The sequence below is a fragment of the Colias eurytheme genome, chromosome 14 (assembly GCF_061535395.1).
Source record: "Colias eurytheme isolate Ceu_HAF_F1 chromosome 14, ilColEury1 Martin Lab GWU primary, whole genome shotgun sequence".
NCBI classification, from domain to species: domain Eukaryota; kingdom Metazoa; phylum Arthropoda; class Insecta; order Lepidoptera; family Pieridae; genus Colias; species Colias eurytheme.
This window is the reverse complement of record NC_142993.1, coordinates 7,315,129-7,336,660: the sequence shown is the minus strand read 5'-3', so window position 1 is coordinate 7,336,660 and position 21,532 is coordinate 7,315,129. Positions and strand designations below refer to the sequence as shown.

General features: G+C 32.6%; 1 protein-coding gene across 1 annotated transcript; it reads right to left on the bottom strand.

Moving 5' to 3' along the window:
- Positions 1-2,331: 2,331 nt before the first annotated feature.
- LOC149902982 (uncharacterized) lies at positions 2,332-3,060 on the bottom strand. Its single transcript, XM_090109526.1, has one exon. It carries the CDS (start codon positions 3,058-3,060, stop codon positions 2,332-2,334), a length of 729 nt encoding a protein of 242 aa, XP_089965652.1.
- Between the last annotated feature and the right edge of the window lie 18,472 nt (positions 3,061-21,532).

Below are 21,532 nucleotides of genomic sequence, written 5' to 3'. Positions count from 1 at the left end.
ATCTGTAACCTTGACAAGCGCAGTGACCGTACTATGACCGGCTCTGAAACCGGATTGTAAAGGATCTAATAAGGAGTTTTTCGTTAGAAAAAGGCACAGCTGTTGCTGTACTAGTTTCTCGAGGATTTTTGAAAGGAAGGGCAGGATTGAAATGGGACGATAATCGGAAAAGCTGGAAGGGTTTATCTTTTTCGGGAGAGGAACTACATGAGCGTCCTTCCAACTATCGGGGAAGCTAGCGGTTGAAATAGAGAAATTGAGGATATGTGATATGATAGGAGTGACTATGTCAAGGATAGGTAGGATCATAGTACGGCCAATGCCATCACAGCCCAGAGCATTCGAAGCAATGGACAATATGTTCTTTTTAATATCACTGTCAGTGAACGATGTGAAATTGAACGGAGGAAAACTAGGGGTCGGCAAAGATGAAAGAAAGTTAATAGTATCGAACTTAGTATTGCTATCTAAAGGAGCAACCGAAGAAGTAAAGTGTTTATTTAATTGGTTTAGGTTGGTATTGAGAGGAATATTAGTATTAGATTTGCCAACTCCAAGGGATTTAAGAAATTTCCAGGTACTACTTGTGTTGCCGTTCTCAACAGATTTATGGAAGTGGCGTCGTTGCGCATCTCTACACATCGTATTGCAGCGATTACGAAGAACTTTATATTTCTCCCGGTTGAAGTCTGAGTTGTTCTGCTTGAACCTTGATTTAGCCAAATTCTTCTTGTGAACTAGCGATTTCAGCTCATCAGTAAGCCAAGGAGCCGGAGCATGTTTCATTCTAATAGCTCTAATGGGTGCATGGACGTCGTACAATTTTACAATAATAGAGTTGAAGACATCAACTTTAGTTGTCACTGTGTCGGCAGAGAAAACGGGAGACCAATCTATTTTTTGTGCATCTTCACATAGACGTTCTAAGTTCATATCACGAAAATTACGCTGCAGCAGAACCTTGTGCTTCTTTTTAGGAGGACGTAGGAGGTATGACAGGAAGATTAGGTCATGAAAGGAAAAGGCGTCGGCGGAACATTGCCCGTGTTTCGAAACATGGCTAGTGGAAGAAACAATAATTAAATCTAGGAAAGAAGGATTACAGCCAGGAGCAGAGTGGGTAGGATTAAGAGGAAGTATGTTTAAATCACAAGAGGAAACAACAGAGGAAAGTTTATGACTACGGGCATCATTTTTCAAGAGACAAGTATTGAAATCACCCATAATCAGTACGTGTTCATAAAGAGGTCGTAGGTTTTCAAGGATAGTTTCAAAGTTATGGAAATAATTGACAAGGAGAGAGGGAACATAGAAAACACCTAAAAGGATTTTTTTATTCGAAATATTTAATTCTAATAGGATATACTCGGCCGCATCATCTGGCGGTGGCTGAGGAGAAGTGCTGACGATAGAAAACGGTATGTCGTTGCGTAAGTAAATAGCAACTCCACCCCCTCCACGGCCGGTGCGGTCGTTACGTATCAAATTAAAACCAGGAAGGGAATAGGTAACGGAAGAAAGGCAGGGTTTGAGCCATGTTTCAGAAATAAGAAGGGCATGGATGGGAGCATTGGAAAAAGATGCAAGCAAATCGTTGAAGTGGGCCGGAATACTTTGCGCATTTATATGGATAAGATTAAGGTTGTTAGGAACATTGGAAAAAGTGGAAGCAAGCGTTTTGTCGAGTGGTAAATACTCTGTGCTATGGAAACTATCATTGAAGCTGTTATTTGAGCTGGATAAAGTATGGTAGGAGTCACTGCAATCTGTGTCATTTAATAGAGCAATATTTGTAAATTATATTTAAGTATAATAAAGAAATAAAAGATAAATATATGTATAATATACAGAAAGAGAAAAATATAAACGTAAATTTGAATAAAGAGAAAAAAATATATATATATACAAGAAAAAAAAATATAAATAATAAATTTTCCTATACCCGCCAGCAGCATTAGAAAGTAATACATAAATCACACAAAACATAATGGAACGTTAAAAAAAAAAAAATAATAATAATTCACAAATGGCAACAATAATTGAGTTGACAACTACTAACATCTTGTCTATATCTGACAGGTGACAGCTCACAATCACAACATTGAAATGACATTTGACAAGTTAGTTTGGATTATGAGAGATACAAAAGTAAACAAAAGTAATTACATATTTATTAGAGGGTAAAAAGCTAAGAGGTAAAATACCACAGATAAAATAATTTTGAAGTGAATGAAATAAACAGATCGTGAACAAAAGAAGCAAGAATGAAATTAAAAGAAATATAATAAGTACCTAATGGGTGGTATAACCTCATAGATTTGAAATTTACTTTTACTTTTTAGGACGCCTCGTTCGAGAGCCGGTTGTCCCCTTGATATCTTTAGTGTTGTTGGATGTTGCAGCAGATAGCTCAGTGCTATCACAAGCGATAAGATCAAGGTCCTCGGATGAAACAACTCTGTGGCGAACTCCATCAGAGGTCCGGATGATAATACTCCCCTCAAGCGTCCAACACCTTGGAATACCAAACTTCTTGCGTGCAGCCATAAAAGTGTCATGCCTGGCCTTTGTGAGATACTCAGAGATGGTAATACCCGTGTTCTTGAAGCAAGTTTTAGAGAACCAAACATGATCCCTCATTGGCAGACTTCTAAATTTGACTAAAATAGGCCGGGGCTTATCAGTATTGCCACGACCCAAACGATGACAGCGACTAAAGCTTTCGGGTACAACCTCAGGTTTTTGAAGCTGGTCAGCGAGCACTTTAGCGACCAGTGCAGCAGTATCTTCTTTTCTCTCCTCAGTAACTCCATGCACAAGTAGCATTTTGCGGCGAGATCGAGTTTCCTGCTGGTCGGATATTTTAAAAAGTAACTCAACTTGTGCATGCAAAGTCTTCAGCGAGGTCATCACAAAAGAACGGAATTCATAAAATTCAGAAGACACAACATTTGAATTAGGTGAAGTTGGTGCTGTCCCATGTAGGTTTTTTTCAAACTCTGCCATCTTTGAGGTGAATAATTCAGTCATCTCTGACAGTGATTGCTTGATAGAGTCCATTGTGACTTAGTGGTTGAATATTTGAAAGTTGTGAATAGTTTTATAAAATAACTAAAGGAGATATGTTGCTGGTAGGTACAAGATCTTAATCAGCCATAAATTCACACTTATTAAACACTTTAAATATTAAAAATACAATTATTTTCGAGAGCACAGAAAAATACGTTAATCTAGGCACACACCTACCCTCGAGGTACCACGAGGTACCCTCGAGCTACCCTACTTTGTGTTCGTTCTTCAAGAAACAAGTAAATCCTAAAATTGATTCATTTGTAGATAAAAAGATACATCAACTCAATTAAATGCTGTACTCGAATACAGCATTAATTATCAAGACTAAAACATTTATCAAACTAACGAAACTTTAATCAACTATTCATAAATTAATATTCATATTATTAACATGCAAAATCTAACTAACTCTTCCACTCCTTTGAACACATAACTTTGATAGCAAGTTAAAAGACTTGAATATACCTATTGTGACTGCAGTCTTTATATTAAAAAGTTTTGCTACATTTAAGATTTAGCTCTACATAAAGAACGTTGTGAACGATTGATCTTAAATCATAAAGCTATGAGTCTATTAAAGTATGTTACGATAGATTCGCTTAGAAAATGCATAAATAGTGCATAATGTTTCGATAAAATTTATTCAGTACAAGCTATGAGAATAAACACGTACGATAGTAAATCTTACTAATATTATTATAAATGTGAAATTTTGGGAAGATGGATGGATTGAATCATATTCATTGCTCATTTATGCAGGATTGAACACATGATAGGCTTGAATCTGAAATATGCTAGAAAGATACAGTCATGATTAGCTTATTGACTACGCGACGACGCGGTTGGCGCAGTGGTAAAGTAACTGCCTACTGAGCCGACGGTCCCGGGTTCGATCCCCGGTCAGGGCAAATATTTGTGTGATGAACTCAATTACATATTTGTTCTTGGGTCTGGGTGTTATATCTATATGTGTATATATATATATATATATATATATGTATTTATAAAATATTATATTTATCGTCGCCTAGTACCCACAACACAAGCCTTAATTGAGCTTACTGTGGGACTAGGTCGATTTGTGTAATAATGTCCTTTAATATTTATTTATTTATATTATTTTATTTATTGACTATAGTCCTTTCCACCTAAGATGATTTCTGTGACACATCGATTATTGACACGTGTAGAGATGTCGGTTACTGAAATCGTATCAATTGTTTCCGATAATCGATAATATTCTATATGGAAATGAAATCGATTTGAATAAAGTACCAAAATTAGTTTTTTCGGCATTTCGCCAACAATTAACTAAGGAAACTTAGCAAACAACAGCAACAAAAAGTCAACAATAACAATTAGTAAAAATAACAGAATACCACGTAAAGTATCAATATAAAAATGCAACTTGTATACAAGGCTGACGTACTCGTACAGACGATTGACTCGATTGACAAACGATCACAAGAAGGGCGCCGATTATATGATTTTCCAACTCTATGATTTTTCAACGATCCATTTCATGTACACGAATTGCGTAGGTATTATATTTTTGTGTTATTTTATTTTATTTTTCATTATATTAAACTAAACAATACTGTTTTTTGATTTTCATTTTTATATTTTTGGTAATAATGCCGCCATAAAATAAAAATATTATGCACTAAAATTATTTTGACTTTTTAAACATAAAATGCGTAATTCGGAACACGATGAAGTGTCACAGGAATCATCCTAAATGAAAAGGACTATAATTTTTACTGAATTACCTAACGTCATCGTAAGATGCTTTATTTCAAAAAGTATTTATTATTAAAAATGCGTTGTACTCACACTTGAATCAGTATTATATTCTCTATAATTTAATAGTTTTTTTTAATAAACCAAACCGCTTTTCATACATGAAAAGATATGGATATTAAAAACATAATTTTTATTCTAAAATAAAATTTTCTAAAAGTTGGAACGTGAGATGGTAATTTGTATGCGGAAAGGCCGCGCGATAACTTGAAGTGCACGCGAGCGAAGCCGCGGACGGAAGCTAGTGCATTTAAATTTACACAAAATTGATGTTAATGTTATTGCTAAAATATGTTAGTTTTAAGGGAAAATTTTAGAATTAGAAGAATAGGGTTATGTCTGAGCGAAGAAATGTGCAGAAAACGTAATTCACCAAAAATAATAAACCCATAATCTGAAGAGCCGTAAGAGAATTAACATCTGAAAATCCAAATTTAAGAAAATAAACTAGAGCCAATTAAATAATTTTAATGATTACATTCGCAAACTGGTTACTTTAAAAATGTAAATCTGTAGAAATATCCAGGGCAACAAAGATTTTTTTTTGTTGAGCCGTGTAATCGGGAAGAGACATTGACTTAATAACTTATAATTGTACAGACTAAACAAACACTTCATTTATTATAATCACGTTAAGCTATGTTGCTTAATAAAAATGAAAAGCGAACCATTTCATTTTCAATAAAAATTCATATACTACCGTCTGTACATTACATTAAAACAAGAGTCTAGGCGAAGGGGTATTAATTCAGACCACGTAACATTCCCCTAAGCTAGTGGCAGAAGCATGCATTTAATGAAAATAATACTACACTTCTAATGACATACCTTTACGTGATGGATTTCATTATTTCGTTTAGGTCAAATTCTGTTGCTATATCTTGTTCACTTTGAATATTTTTGCAACCTTGAACTATAAATGAATGTACCTGGTGAGAAGACTAGGTACTACTTCCTATGAGTATGATGTGTTCGGTTATGAAATAACTTTTCTGTAACTAGATTAAGTTACAGAAAATAAATATGAATGAAACAACAGCTTCTCCAACATTTATTTTGAAAAACCGAACTGCCTTTAAGAACAACATAATGATTGCCTACGTAATTTTTCGATGTCTTTGTTTCTACAATGTTCAGTTCAGTCTTCTGACTGCATTATGAACAACAATTAACATAGTATAGATATGGGTCCTAACTATGACTGTATAACTCCTAAACTCCTCACACAGAACTTTCATACTGAATATTCTATTTCGCAGAAGTTTAAGTGACTGCAAACAATGAAGACCCTCTTACAAGCACATAAATAGATCAAATTCTGTGAAACTGTTCCACAGATTTCATCACAACGACAACCCCGAGTACCTTGTTAGTCGCATTATCTATTCAAACAAATTGATTCGAAGCAAATTCTCAGCCAACCCTCAATAGACTTTATTCGATTAGAGCAACGAACTCCAACTTTACAAATACTGCATTATTCGCTTAAGGGAACGTTGCAAGGGAATCGTCGTTTAATCCTGACTAAATTGCTTACCGACTGTTCGGGTCTGGACTGATTATCCCGTGGATCTTTATCCTGGCCTGGTTATTTACATTTCAGTCTGCTTCTGCCCCTCCGGCCTCCCTCGGGATTACCGCGTTAAAAATTCAACCGCCTGAATTGGCGTCAATTGAAATGGATTGTAAATATCGTAGTCTTTTCCTGTCATTTTTATCGGTGCAAAATTTATAACTATTAGGGGACGAGGATTAGCTTGCACCATTTCAATAGCGTCTTCAATTGTGTATTCAATTTTCGCAGATGAATTTTTTATGTCTTCGCTAGATTATGTATTTTATTTTCTTTTAAAAGTCTGAGAATGGTTTTTAGTAGTCTTTCGGTGCAGTTTTATTCTAATCATTGGTCAAATGATTTACGTTGAAACTCATAATATAATATATACTCAGTAACTAACTACAATTTAATATTCAAACTAAAATAATACTTATTTCAAATGCACCCAATAGCTTCTCCCTAATACACGAATCGAATAAACAATAACCAATAAAGAAGACACTCCTTTATTCAGGACAAATTACATAATTTCATTCAGTAATGCACAGCGAACGATTCGGGAGTGGCTCCCAAAGGAAATATTCTTTCTTTGCATTTCCATAACTATACTGAGTTATTTTACGGAAAGTATCGCTTTTTAAGGTAATTTCCGAAACGGAAGACCACTGCTGGCTCCGTCGGGAGCACACTAATGGATTTTATTCTAGGATTTTATACAAGACTTGTAGTTTGATTACTACTATAATATTATGCTTTTTAATCTATTTTCCTTTTTTCATATTTAATATTAGATATACTCGGGTACATCTCATAAAATACCATTTATGTTCAAGCTCATTAAACTTTATACAGTCGAAAAGAACTGTCATCGTTTGATTACAAAGACTTCGTTCTTCTTAATTTTAAGAAAGAAAAGTGCCTACTATAAAGTTATTAAAATTATAACTCGATTAAAGAGCGACAAAATTCAACCGCAAGTAAGAATAAAATGTATGCAATATTTTCTGAAATAAATGAACTCCTATTACATTTCTTATAGAACACAGTTGGAGCTGGACCTAATTTGATCACACAATTTTCTTTCCGTCGTACTGCCGGCTCAGTGTCAACGTTTCATTTGGATTACATTCTGCAAACATATCTTTGCTCTTATTTGTACTGTATTACAATATAATAAAGTTCAAATTTAAGTGTTTCGAAAGTAATGATATTTTGTGGGTTGTCTAGATGCAGTGTAGCGGTCATTCTGTTAAGGCCGCGGTTGAAAATTTTCCAAGACTTGCTACTGTCATTATTAAGGCGGAATGAGTATTGTTATGGCTTCCTTTGTATTATTAACAGGAGACAGGGACAAGTTGTTATCTTTTACTGTTGTGTGGATGTCATATTTCGACTTTATATTAGGGTAGAAGAGAAGATTGCAAAATTCATTTCGTAGCAACATGAATCTCACTCATTTCAGACTTGAAATTGTTAGATTTTTTTTAATATATCAAATGAAAAGTTAATTTAAACTTTAGAAGTATTTTTACAAGCTTATCAAAAGCTTTGTTATATCGAGAAAATGTGCAACTTTTATAGAAAAACGCTACGAAGTTTTATACCATTTAAAAAGAGATCATTTGTTTATGTCCTTATTCACAATTCTAACAAAGAGCATAATAGATTAGTGGTACAAAGCCTTTGGGAATAAGACATGAGCATGTTTCCTCTCAATTTCACGGTCTGCGAATTCCCTAGAAGAACTAGCTTATAAATTAAATCTACATTAACCTGGGCAAAGCGGAGAAAATGTGATAATAATGAAATCCTTTACGAGGTTTGTCTTAAGAATATAATGTTCAGAACTGTGTTATTCATAGAAATTATTGAATTTAATTATGTGACGTTACGTTTTAGTTATCAAACAATGAAATCAATTGTTAAATTACAATTTCCAGATTATGAAGGGAGTATTTGTGTATTAATATTATGAGAAAATATATATTGTAAATTATTGACATAATAGGTATTTGACTATTTAAATTATTCTTAGTAAATTTAATTCTCCTAAGACACAAATATTTATAGCATATTCATTTCCTGTCTCATATACGAAAATCTCAATTCTCTCTTCTTTATTTATAACACAGTTATATAGGGTGATATCTACATAATAGATTATAGTAATATATCCTCGTACATTATCATATAAAGTGACATTCACACTGCACTGATTTTCAAACGTCCCGCCCTATTTATACCGACAATCTGCTTTGACACCGTTGCAATTGACTCTCGTACTTTGTAGCCAGTCTATGTGAATGTAATTACTTATTGATGCCCGTTTGAATAGCTTATTTCACAAGGAATTTGGATGCTTGACGCCATGATGAAAATCATACGTTAGACTGTGATTAGAGTCTAATGAAAATCAGTATGAAAATTGAACTTGATACCTTGATAATCAGTTGTGGAAGTATGAAATAGGTCTTATAGTAGTAATTTTCTGTAATAATATTGGATAAAATTATATCGTATAAATGTAATGGACTTAAATATCATTCAATACAAGTACTACAACGATCCGTTGGCTACTGCACGTAGTATGTTGAATGTGAAATACTTTTTACTTATTCACAATATTTCCTTCACCTATTAATACAGTGGTGTTGTAATTAGCTTGTAGATTAATTTGATTTATGCTTTATAACATCTTTACATTTAAATCTGAAACTCTACATCAAAAGACAGACACAAGGTAGGCTGAGAAGTTTACAGAATCTACAAAAGTGCGAATCATTTAGACTTTTGACACTCTTCAACACTTCTTAATAAAATTACCAACACTGAATGTTAATTCTAATTTTGACGCGACTTGTATTACAAGAACTTTATTTGCATAAATTAGAACGCTTTTCGCTAACTAACGCTACATGCTACGCTGTTTCTACGAAAACAAGGCGTTACGTAACAGTAATTAACTTAGAAGCATCCGTTACAATATAACTACTGACAAATAATATACAATTAGGCATCATTACCTTATGGGATTACTCGCTTCATAACAATCAATGTCCCAATAATTTTCCACTATAGTTTATGTATTGAATAATAATTTTGGAATTATTATACACGTTATCATTTTTATAACTCGCTAGTATAATAATTCTAAAAATATCAATTATCTTAAACACTGGGTATCTAGTTATTTTGTTATTTTGATCAAACAGGGGTTAAATCAATGACAAATAATGCCTTTAACTACGTCACAGTAAAATTTCGTAACGAAAAACTTACGATTACAAGACTTACGCAGATTTTATCATTTAAATCATGGCAAAGAAAACAAAAAAGTTGTGGAATATCTTTTTACCAAAAATCTTTAAGTCCACATCTAAAACTCCATGAAATTTTGCCCATTCTTCCACATCCTACAAGCATGTATAAATCGTAGTCAAACACTACAATAGTAAAACTTGCGAATTAACTGTAACGACATTCCTCAAAGACATTTACTACAATGAGGATTCATCCAATAAGCGTCGGTTGAGATAACCAAAAGCGACCGAAAGCGCGGTTGTGAACTAAGCCTTATTGTTTGCTCCAGCGATACTAATAGTACTAAAATGAACTAGACCCATATTTTTATTCAACGTACTATCGCGAAGCCAGAGATTTTGACGTTTGGTATAAGTTACATAACAATAAACAGTCGGAATCTCGATAATATAGCTGCTAATGTTCCTATCGTTTCTGTTAAAACGAAAAGAAATAGTTACAGAATACTGTGAAATTGTATTCTTAGTAATTCTGTTTCTTGATTATTACTTTTAATAAAAATTCTGCGAAAGCGTTTGTAAGATTACTGCGAAGTAGGACATAGAACTTGTGCAGATTGTGTTCCATAAATGGAATTTTTCAATAAAACAGTATTTATCCTAAGAGCGAACTAAATAGCCCAATTTTTGTGATGTCTCTGCGTAGCACACAACACACTTGACTTGATCTACGAGTAACTTCTCTCCCTTCATTTCTATATAATAAACTCTAAGCAGGACATGCAATACAATATTCTTACAACAATAGCCGCTCTCGCTCTTGCCAGGTCCTATGCTTCTAGTAGATTTAAGCCAGTACGCAAGTTCATAATTAGCTATTTCCCATTTCGCCTGAGGCCCGGCGGCTTTACTGCGCGCCTTAATTAACTACACTGTATAATATTCTGCGGCGATACAGCTGAGCAAATAGCTACATATGTTGGTGGATCACTATTTCCTAATTTTGTTAGGTTCGGTGAAATTTTGGTAACCGATATTTTTGTAGCGAAAAGCCAGACTTTAAGCTCTTGTTATTTTGGGATAGTAATTACTGATACATGTTTTATGTTCGTAGTAATGTTTTATGTATTGAAAAATAAAGTAAAGTAGGAAGGTTAAAATCTTAATTCAACATAAATAAAGTTGATTAAAACAAAATGAATTTTCTCTAATAGAGCATACTTACAATTCCAAGAAACGCACAATTGCATGTACCTATGTTTTATTTCCACTGTGATTTTATTTATAGGAACTCTAACTTAAATATGTATGCATTCAACAAGACTCTTTCAGAAGTCCCTTTAATTGTCATAATATTATAGGTACACAAATTGATTAATACTTGTTCTAAAAGCTATTTCTAAATGAAAATTTCACAATACCGTATTTCTTCTTATTTTAGAATTTACTTACCAAAAACATAAAGGTACTGAAAAGTCATAAGCATATTTTATAATAACAACGAAGAAATATGGATAAATAAAACAAGCGCCTAATATTTTTACGTTATTGACTCAGAAATACAATTAAAACGTCCAGTGACGCATTTGTGACATTATGTTCAGAAATAGTGACTATTAATTTAGACATAACCTTTGTTTAAGTGCCGTTCTGTCAACACGAACACTTCGCTTACATAAATAACAGTAATAAAGTATATTAATTGATAAGGAGAACGCAAACTTACCAAAATAAAAGCCTAATATAGAGCGGTGACAAAAGAACCAACGAAAAATATTGCACGAACAATTAAATTAATAGTAAATTTAAACAGAATTACTCTTATTTTGTTATGGAAAATTAACTTTATTTGTTGACTGTGTTATAAATAATACTATTATATGTGCATGAGTGTAAGTATATTGCTTCAGGCTGTACTCACTCGCATACAAAATTTCAGTGAAATCAGTTGGCTAGTGTTTACGTATAACAGCAATAATAATCCTCTTTAATAATTTCTTGTATATCTTAACTAACATTCTCCTATTGAGAAACAAAGTTACGTTTATAATATTTACGCATTATCGTAAAAACTTGTAATCTCGCTAAAAAGCTTAGCCGCTTGACATTATTGTATTAACAAATGTACAAAGTATTTTAAACAATTATAAAATCGCAGTTTAAATACATAATACAAAATTTTCACTTTTCCGTTGTTTATAATCGCAAACAAAGACTCGAAGCACTTGCTTTAAATTAAACGCTAACAAGTTAGAACAGTGGAGTTGAAAATTCTTATTTGGTAGTACAATATTTGTGACGGAAACAAATTCCCCCTACCAGCTAACTGTCAACTGCAAAGAGCTTTCGTGTAAGGAAATTTTAGACTGGTCACGCGGGCTCGGTCTAGACTTTACTTAGATCTATAGCTGCTGAATGCGATTGTTATTTTGAGCCTATTTGTTTCTATAAGTAATAACAATGTTTGATTTTCTAATAAATAGGTATGTAATGAACATGCAAAACGAAATGAAAGTTTCTATATGCATATATACAATGAATAATAATTTTAATCCTACGGATATTCAGGTTTATTTTTTACGTCTCGAAGCAAATAATTTAATTATCATAACAGTAAATTATGGGAAAAGATTTGCAATAAATACTCAATTCAAAAGATTTGCAAAAAATATATGCATATATAGAAATAAAGAAAATCAGAAATAAAACATTCCTTCATAAAATATTAGTCCTGCAAAATCCACTTTTCAAATGAAGATTTTACCCTCAAGCCGAGTTCAAAGGATGCATCAATTTGAAATTCTAGTAAATCGCATGTCAATGTCCCGTATACAAGTCCATTTCACTGCATCTTAGATCACGGAGTCCACTTCCTCAATTAAACATTTATAAAACAGTATTGGTATACCAGACGTTGCTAAAACGTATTGCTGAAACCAGCAAGCAAAACTCTTCCATTTCTTACGAATTTAACTGAACTTTGGACAAACACGCTAGCTCCATGTCAAACTGTCTTAGGCTTGAGATTCGGGTTTTAAATTAGTGCGGACTTGTTGGAAAATAAGAGGGAAACTCACCCTAACTGGTTAAGTCACGCCATATTATTATAGTAATCGTTTGGTTTTTTATTTAGCTATGCTTTTACTATGACAGTTGCTGAAAAGAAACACGCATCATCACGCGCACGCAATTTTCAAGGCTTTGTTAACCGACTCCAAAAAAAGGAGGAGGTTATTAATTCGGCCGGTATTTTTTATGTATGTACACCGATTACGCCGAGATTACTGAACTCACTCACTCACACAGTACAGTAATGTTTTCTTTTCCGTTTTTGAAGTCGGTTTTTTTAACATAGTTATTTTTATAATATAAAATACGATACTGGTAGTATTTTTTTCATTTAACTCCACATTTGTAACAATTGACTTTTTCTTTTTGAACAATTGAAAATTTATTTTCTATGTTTTATTCTATGTTGTAATTCTACGTTCTAATTGTTTCAGGATTGTGGACAACCTATAATACAATATGGAACCTGCAACATTTGATGAGAAGGAATAGAAAACATTGAGCCAGTTTTTTTTCGAGCGAGCGTAGTAAGAGTGTACGCTAGAAGATAACCTATACTCGACCATCGCTATTAAATGTGTATTCTACAGCAAGACAAATGGCTTCCAACAGTCCCAAACCAATCAAGACCCGTTCAATAACCGAGACGCACTATTCACAAACACTATATTATCAAGTTATATTATATTAACGGCATGTAACAGAAGTCTATCCGTTGTATATGAAAGCCATGAATTGACGCAGTCCTATTAGACAAGCAAATTGGAATCCATTCAGCTTGTAGTTATAGAACGTCTTCTATGGGAGAAAGGATTTAGGCCAAGTCATAGAATCTTATATTAGCTTATCTAGACAGAAATTCTTTGAATATTTAAGATAATTTCTACAGTATGAAATTTTTATCCGATTCATCATTTCAAGATTTTAATGAAGATGCATAAGTTTTTCATTTTACAGTATTTTCTTTTGATTTTTTTTTATATATTTACAGATGATTTTATTATTAAACGAATAAACAGTACTTATTTTGGGAAGCTATTTTACAAGGGAAAAAATAAATAAATATCATCCATATATCCTGAAACAAAAATCATCTCTTCTCGACCATAAAAAGACGATTTACATATCCTTGGTCATTATGACTAGGATGAATATAATTTTTCAAAAGTTCTTCGTAACGCAAATTGATATTTATTACATCGTAAATAGGCCCAATTTTGCGTATAAACAACTTATCCAAACTGCTGCTTCTCGTCCTGGGAGCTGGATATTGTCACAGATCCGTGGAGTTAATTATCAATCCCATAGCAAGGGTTCAGTATTCAAGGGCTATTGCCAATTATAAAGTTTGCATTTTGCAACCAAGTCTATTTGAGCCCTCCCATTGTGGAGCATTGTATCACGTATCCTACAATATTGACTGATACGGGAGCTCATCGATATTTGGGTTTCCTGTTACCCTCTGTTTGAGTTCCACGACAGCCGGAGTTGGGCAAAACGGTTGACTGTTTGCATTTAGGAGCGGGGTGCGAATGCGTGTTTTATAATTTTCCTAACTTTGTTACTGTTTATCATATTACTTTCGTTCAGCTGAAGTTAGTGTTGCTACTTGAAAAGTTCATACGCAGTTAAAGGCATTGTTGTAGATGATTTCAAATTCAATTATTTCAAATTTACATTTTTCTGTACTCCCTCAAGTTTCTTATATTAGAGAGACGTACTCTAACTCATCGAAATTCGTAACTTTATTTGACTTAAATTTTAACAAAATAAACGTACCTAAACATTTATGAAAATGCCCTCAAAAATAAAGAGAGCAATACCCTTAAATGCTCAAGAAACAACCAACGACACGACACACAATTATATTAAGTTGCAGTAGGTAAAATTAATTCCACCGCTATCCGAGTTCTACATTGTCGACGCTTGAGGAGAGCCTCATTCTAACTTCCCAAGAATAGGGAACTCGATTTTGTATCGTAAATTAACCCTTTAATTGCATTTGCAAACTAAATGAAACAAGCTTTCGCTGAACATGGAACTTCAATTTTAAAGGAACTAATTGTGGCTTCATAGCTCCGGATTTAAGGAACATGAAACTATTTTAAGCTAGTTTGGAGAATCGTAGGCTGAATTAACGTTTGTGGTGTATTAATAGAGGTCATTTGTTTCTGTCATTTTAGGAACATTTTAATATATATCAATACTAGTGGTCCGTCCCGGCTTCGCCCGTGGTACATATTTCGCAATAAAAGGTAGCCTATGTCCTTTCTCGGGTATCAAAATATCTCCATACCAAATTTCATGCAAATTATTGCTTCAGTAGTTAAGGCGTGATTGAGTAACAGACAGACAGACAGAGTTACTTTCGCATTTATAATATTAGTATGGATTGTATTTAATATTGTAAATATATTGGTTATTAAATCATTACTTACATCATTCAAGGAATGCTGAAGGAACTCATGAATAGGTTGTTGTAAATAATTAATCATTACATTATTCAAGGAATGCTGAAGGAGCACACAGTTCTATACAAAATAATGATATAAACAATTTCTAGAAACTTGAACAAGTTTCCATTAGATAGTTGTAACTATTAAATAACAAGAAACTGATATTAACCGTTTCCCTGAAGTTCCTTGTTTATCGAATCTATTTTACTGAAGAACCCTTTATTACCTTTCATCATCATTTAGCTGAAATTTCTGATAATGTCGTTATTAAATGGTTAAAATTAAAACTACCGGAATCGATATATTGAATTTCCATCAGCTCTTATTAATGTATAATTTTCTTATTACTGTCTGTGCCGCGCGGTTTCACCTGCGGATAAAAGCAAGTGGTTAGGTGTTTCTTGTACATACGCTAACTAACTGCCGAGTATCATCGGAAAATTTCAGTGTTTTCATATCTATTATATTCTTAGAATTTTTTGCGTTTATAATATTAGTAGCATAGTTGAATAATTAATGTTTAACGGCTAAAGAGCTAGACTCTGTTATAAAGCTATGTATAACCGCATTTACAATTTCGTTAAAATATAACCAAAACTGCTAAATGGACAATGACATCAATTAATCAGGCCGCTCTTAAGCTACTTAACAATTTACATGCATAAAGCATTCACACCAAATTACACCTTTAACACGTGTGATAGGTACGAGAGTTGATTACATGAATTAAACGCATGGAGCGTAAACTGAATGTGCTTTTGTACGGTATTGGTGGACGGCAATGAATTGATTCAGCGGATATTACATCAAGTTCAGACGAGCGGTCGCGGCGAATTTGTTTCAATGCGTATTTCGAGTTAAGCCGGTTGACCGAGCTATTTTCGTGATTGTATAACCGGATTTTTTGTGTTTTTCTTTGGGGTTTGTTATATTTATATAATGTTTTTATGAAACACGTGATTCTAAATAGACCTGTGAACGTATGATACCCTTGTAAATATAGCTGATCTAATCTATTAGATTTTTTTTTGCGTGCAGGAATTCATACATTCATCAATCCATACATACCTACACACCTTTAAATTTTTAAAACTAACAAAAAATATTCCTCTCGATAAGGTCTCGATAATATTATCTTATGGAATAGATACGAAAAAGGCTCTCAGATTTTCTAAGAATATATAATACGTTTACTCAAAAAATGTATTAAAATCAAGCCAACATTTAAGAAGGTCAAATTTTAGTATTATGTATATGAACAAGTTATATATTTCATTGGAGTCATGTTTTGGAGTCATGTCCTCTCTTTAACCTTCTGATATTGACAGCCTATTATATCTTATGCCCGTCTAAAATCCTATACAAATATGAAGAGGGACTAGACTTACATCAAACAGAGTTTCTTTAGATAGGATTGGATCGATTAATATTGTGGAAAATTTATTAGTCTTGGACTTAATTAAACCAAGAATAACTTTAAGTATATTATGTTCGTGTTATTACTATCTAGCCTTAACGTGAATAAACGAATCTAAACTTTATAGTTTAAAGGAGACGAATTGTAATAGGATTTTACTAATAAAACCAACAAGGAAAATTCCTTAAAAAATTTTTTCAGGAATTTTCCTTGTTGAATAAAATTATTTAAAGGTTATTACTTATTTTAATATAAATGTTGCCATAAACAATCTTTGAAGAAATAATAACATCCTTCTAGGAATTATAATAACAAATAGGTACGGATAAATTCTATGAAAACTTTATGAAGGTTTATCAAATATACAATTCCGATACAAACTATATACGGAAAACAATTAAAACTATGTTTAATATTGACAGAGTTCGTATGTAGGACGAAGGGTGTATTATTTAACAACGGTTTAGAAGTTTCCAGAAGTTTGTTTCTAACTATTTTACTGAATTCAATGATTACTTTACTTGTTTGTGATTTATAGTTTAATTAATAGAACAAATTACCAGTCAATTATAATCTAATATCTATTATAAAGGCGAAAGTTTGTAAGGATGTATGGATGTATGGATGTATGGATGTTTGTTACTCTTTCACGAAAAAACTACTGAACCGATTACAATGAAATTTAGCACACATATAGAGGGTAACTTGGATTAACACATAGGATAGTTTTTATCCCGGAAATCCCACGGGAACGGGAACTATGCGGGTTTTCCTTTGCAAACGCGAGCGAAGCCGCGGGCGGAAATCTAGTTAAAAATATTTATAAGATAAGAGTACGCGCATAAAGTACGTGCCTACTTGTATGTATGTTTAAATTGAACATTATAATATATTTAAAAAAAATGGTAAAATTAGATAATGCAAAAGATACAAATAGACGAACATAAATACAAAATGGAAGAAAGATAAATAAAAGCCAATCCAAAAGCCGATTTGATGTTTTTTTTTATTTCAAACAACAAACTTAATTTTATATAATTTGCTCACCATGCATACATTTCTATCTCCTTGCATTTATATCTGCACAATATTTACAAGCAAAAAAACAGAGCTCTACATTTAGAAAACTACAAAATCAGAACCCAGCTTCAGAACAGTTTAGCTAAAACACATTAGTGCAAGTGCAACATGACACATTAGTTTGCAATCGAGTTATACGCGTTGCTTGGGACAACCGCAAGGGCTGGGTGATGAAAGCCTTCTACACAGAGCTACGAATAATGGATGCTATTTTGAATATCGTAACATTGGAAGTTTTAGGTTAGATTTTTCTTTTTTTTATAAATATTTTAGTCATAAAGCTAAAATATTATAATGAAAAGAATCATACTACAGTGATATCGTAAGAAGAAAAAGTTTAGCTTTATTCAGGGTGTTTTAATAAATAAATCAAAAACTACTAAACCCACTAGAAAGCTGCATTATTCCCAAGTCTTTAATTTATTTTAATCTAACTCGAATAGCGTAGTTCAAATAAATTATATTGTTAACATTTTTACAACAACCGACATCAACCTAAACTTTAAACCACAATTCCACAGAGCATTTGAAACAAAAACGTAATTATTTCCAAGCGCCTACTTCGTGTCTCGTTGACATGACGTGGTGGCCGTAAGGCATCGTTACGTCTTGACCCGTTTAGCATGCCGTGCTTATGTCGTTAAGGTTTTTGCTAAAGCGGATCCGGGTTGAGATGTATGTTCAATTTAAATTGAGGCCTTTTTGCAAGAGTAAGTGCTGATTTCACAGCTTGCTGCAGTTAAGGAATAGCTTAAACGTTTTGATGATTTTTTTTTCTTTTATATATTTATTTGGCTGACAAATAAGCTAAACACAACATAATTATCCAGTACATTAAAACTAAAATTTCAGTTACCTTGGTGGACATGAATATGAAAGAGGAATAAAATTGTAAATTATATTATTTAACAAAATCGCCGACGGAAATCGTGTCGTTCATTGTAAACGTACCCATCATAAAGACCGTTGATAATTTTTTATTATTTAATTTCCTGCTTTCATGTAATCACAGTCAAACCGCCAGGCTTATATAGGTACACTTTTATTATAACAATTCTTTACATGAACATACAGTCACAGTATATTATGTACTATGATTTTCCTGTGACTATGTAATTATTACCAATGCAATATCTTACACGTTTGCTGTATAATATAGATTAAAAACACATATTTATGTGCAGAATATCATTAATCTTCTCATTGAAAAATATTAACTTTTATCCAATCAAATTTAATAAACAAAGTGTTTCAACACATTTTATGAATCTCAATTAAGTACATATATATCTAAAACCAGATAAACCTCATAACCTCTATCTTTTTATACAACCCTAGTACGTAATTTAACTTTCAGCAAATATTGATGAAGTCGAACATGCAAACTTGCTGCCTACAAAAACATGGGGTTTTAAAACTGCCAGAAACAAAAGCGGAACTAGCAAATTCAATTTCATCAACTTTCATTAAAAAGCGATGTAATCGAGTTGTTTATTTGTCGCCAAGTAATTACGAGTGCGGTGAAAAATGTTCAGTGTTCTCTCTTTCGCTGCCGTTCATACGATCAGATGAATGCGTTTTTATTTGATTGCTAGCTTTGATTGAGATATTGTATTTCTTATTGATAGAGATAAAGTTAATAAATTTACAATTATGATTATTAATAAATGTAAAATGTGAATGTCTTTAAAAAGGATTCACCATGGATTCACCATGGATTCACCATTTTCTAGAATATACTCTTTAAACTGTGATTACTAGAATGATAAACAGAATGACGTTCAATATATTTAAATCTCTTATGAAAAATAAATGTGAACTTCAATTTATATAGACCGGGAGAAACTGACACAAAATTTCGAGTCATTTGTAACAGGATGGCGGTTCTACAGGGGTCTTAGTACGCAATGACAAAAAGAAAAACGATGGTGTGAACACTGGTACCGGCGGCTTAGTCGCGTGGGCGTTAGTCGAACTCGTCGTAAAAATAGCGAAAGTCAAACGATTTGTAACACAAAAATTTTAGAATTTACCGATAGCCCATAAAAAAGAAGTAGGCGGTAGTGTCATGCCATACTTTTCCGGTGTGACTTACAGCCCGCCATACCGACGCAAATGTGTTGATTTAAAAAAAAACAATTCAACCATTTGTACCAGGCTAACTTTTGCACAGGTAACCATCGTCGTGTAGCCATTTACGAATACCAATATTTATAATATTTATAATACGAGAATTCTAGAAGTTCCAAAAAGTAGAGTCTATGTTACATAATCAACCAGTAGTTAACATCGTCCATATTAACAGATAACTAATTAGTGATAGTGTAATTACCTAGGAGCAATTGCCTAATTGCACTCAATGTATAGAAAACAATCTATGGGTTTAGAAGACAAAGGCTCTGAATTCGTGGCTACAAAGTTATTCAACTGACCAAATAAGAAGTCCTGCCAACAGTAGTTGGTAGGACGACTACGAAAGACTGTAGCATTTTTTACGAAGGTTGGCCTTCGTAGAAAAAAGGTATACCGTAACATGTGTTCCAGCTGTGGTTGCAGCCACACCAAATATAAAAAAAAATTTTAATTAATTAAAATATACAAAATCTTCAGATGTAAAGGCTCTTACGAAATTTACGGCAGGCTTGGCAGGATACGAAGCGTATACCGCACTCACAGTTGGTCGCCATTTTTTCCAGCAAACCCAATTTTTACAATTCATATTTCTATACTGTTTCCTACTAATTAAGTTTTCGTTTACTCGCTCCGGGGTAATATGAGCAACGAAAATACTGATGTGTTTTTTTAACATTCGTGGAAATAGTTGTGTGTATGACGCATCAAAAATAATATTTTGTGGAAAGTTGTATCATATTTTAACCTTATGTTTATAAAAAAATGGTCATAATATACATATGAATGTTAATACGAAGTTTCAAATATTTCATACTTACAAGAATTTCCAAGTATATTATTAAAAAAAGCGTTATTTTATAAGTTTTAATTAATCTAGCGGATATTAATTAAAGAGAACAATGCAATGTTAAATTAAGCAACATTTTTACTCCATATTTTCCGTAAGTAAGCTCATTGCAGTATGAAAAATTCATGTAATATAATAAAAGGAGGTCGTAATTTCCATCCAACACTTGAATTTTAATTTCACAGTATCGTAACCTGAATAAAGAGTACGTAAATTTTAAAACAATTTCCATGTTACAGTCGTATTTTATACAGTTTTGTGCAAATATGAAAATGCAAGATTTTTGTTTAATCTAGTTCGAGTATTTACTGAATGTACTTTAAAGGAGAGTAAATTGTAATCGTAGGATGTGCTACGGTGCTACGAGATCAAATAATAGGTGCATTGAAAAGCTAAGCTTCACTAATTAGTTATATTTTCAGTTTTTTGAGTAATTTCAAAATACTTGAGACCGCGAATTCGTCCACATAAAATAGATTTTTGCAAGCATTTTATAAAAGGTTAGAATTACGTCGTAGAGCTGATAGAGCCATCTGCAAATTCATATAAATCCATGAAATCCGTTTCAAAGATTATATTTTTCATATGCATTATAATAAACATATTAAATATATAAAACATTATAGAATATAAAAAATTTAACTTAAAATCTATTCATATGAATCTTATTTATTCATTAATCATGAATTGTGAACTATATCAAAGTTTAACATAAACAATAGCCCTCTTGCTATCATAAAACATCCCACAAACTTTCGTCTTATCTCAAACAATGAAACTATATGTATACAAGTTTAAACTTTGAAATATTACCACTAATTATACGCCAAGCCAAAGTTG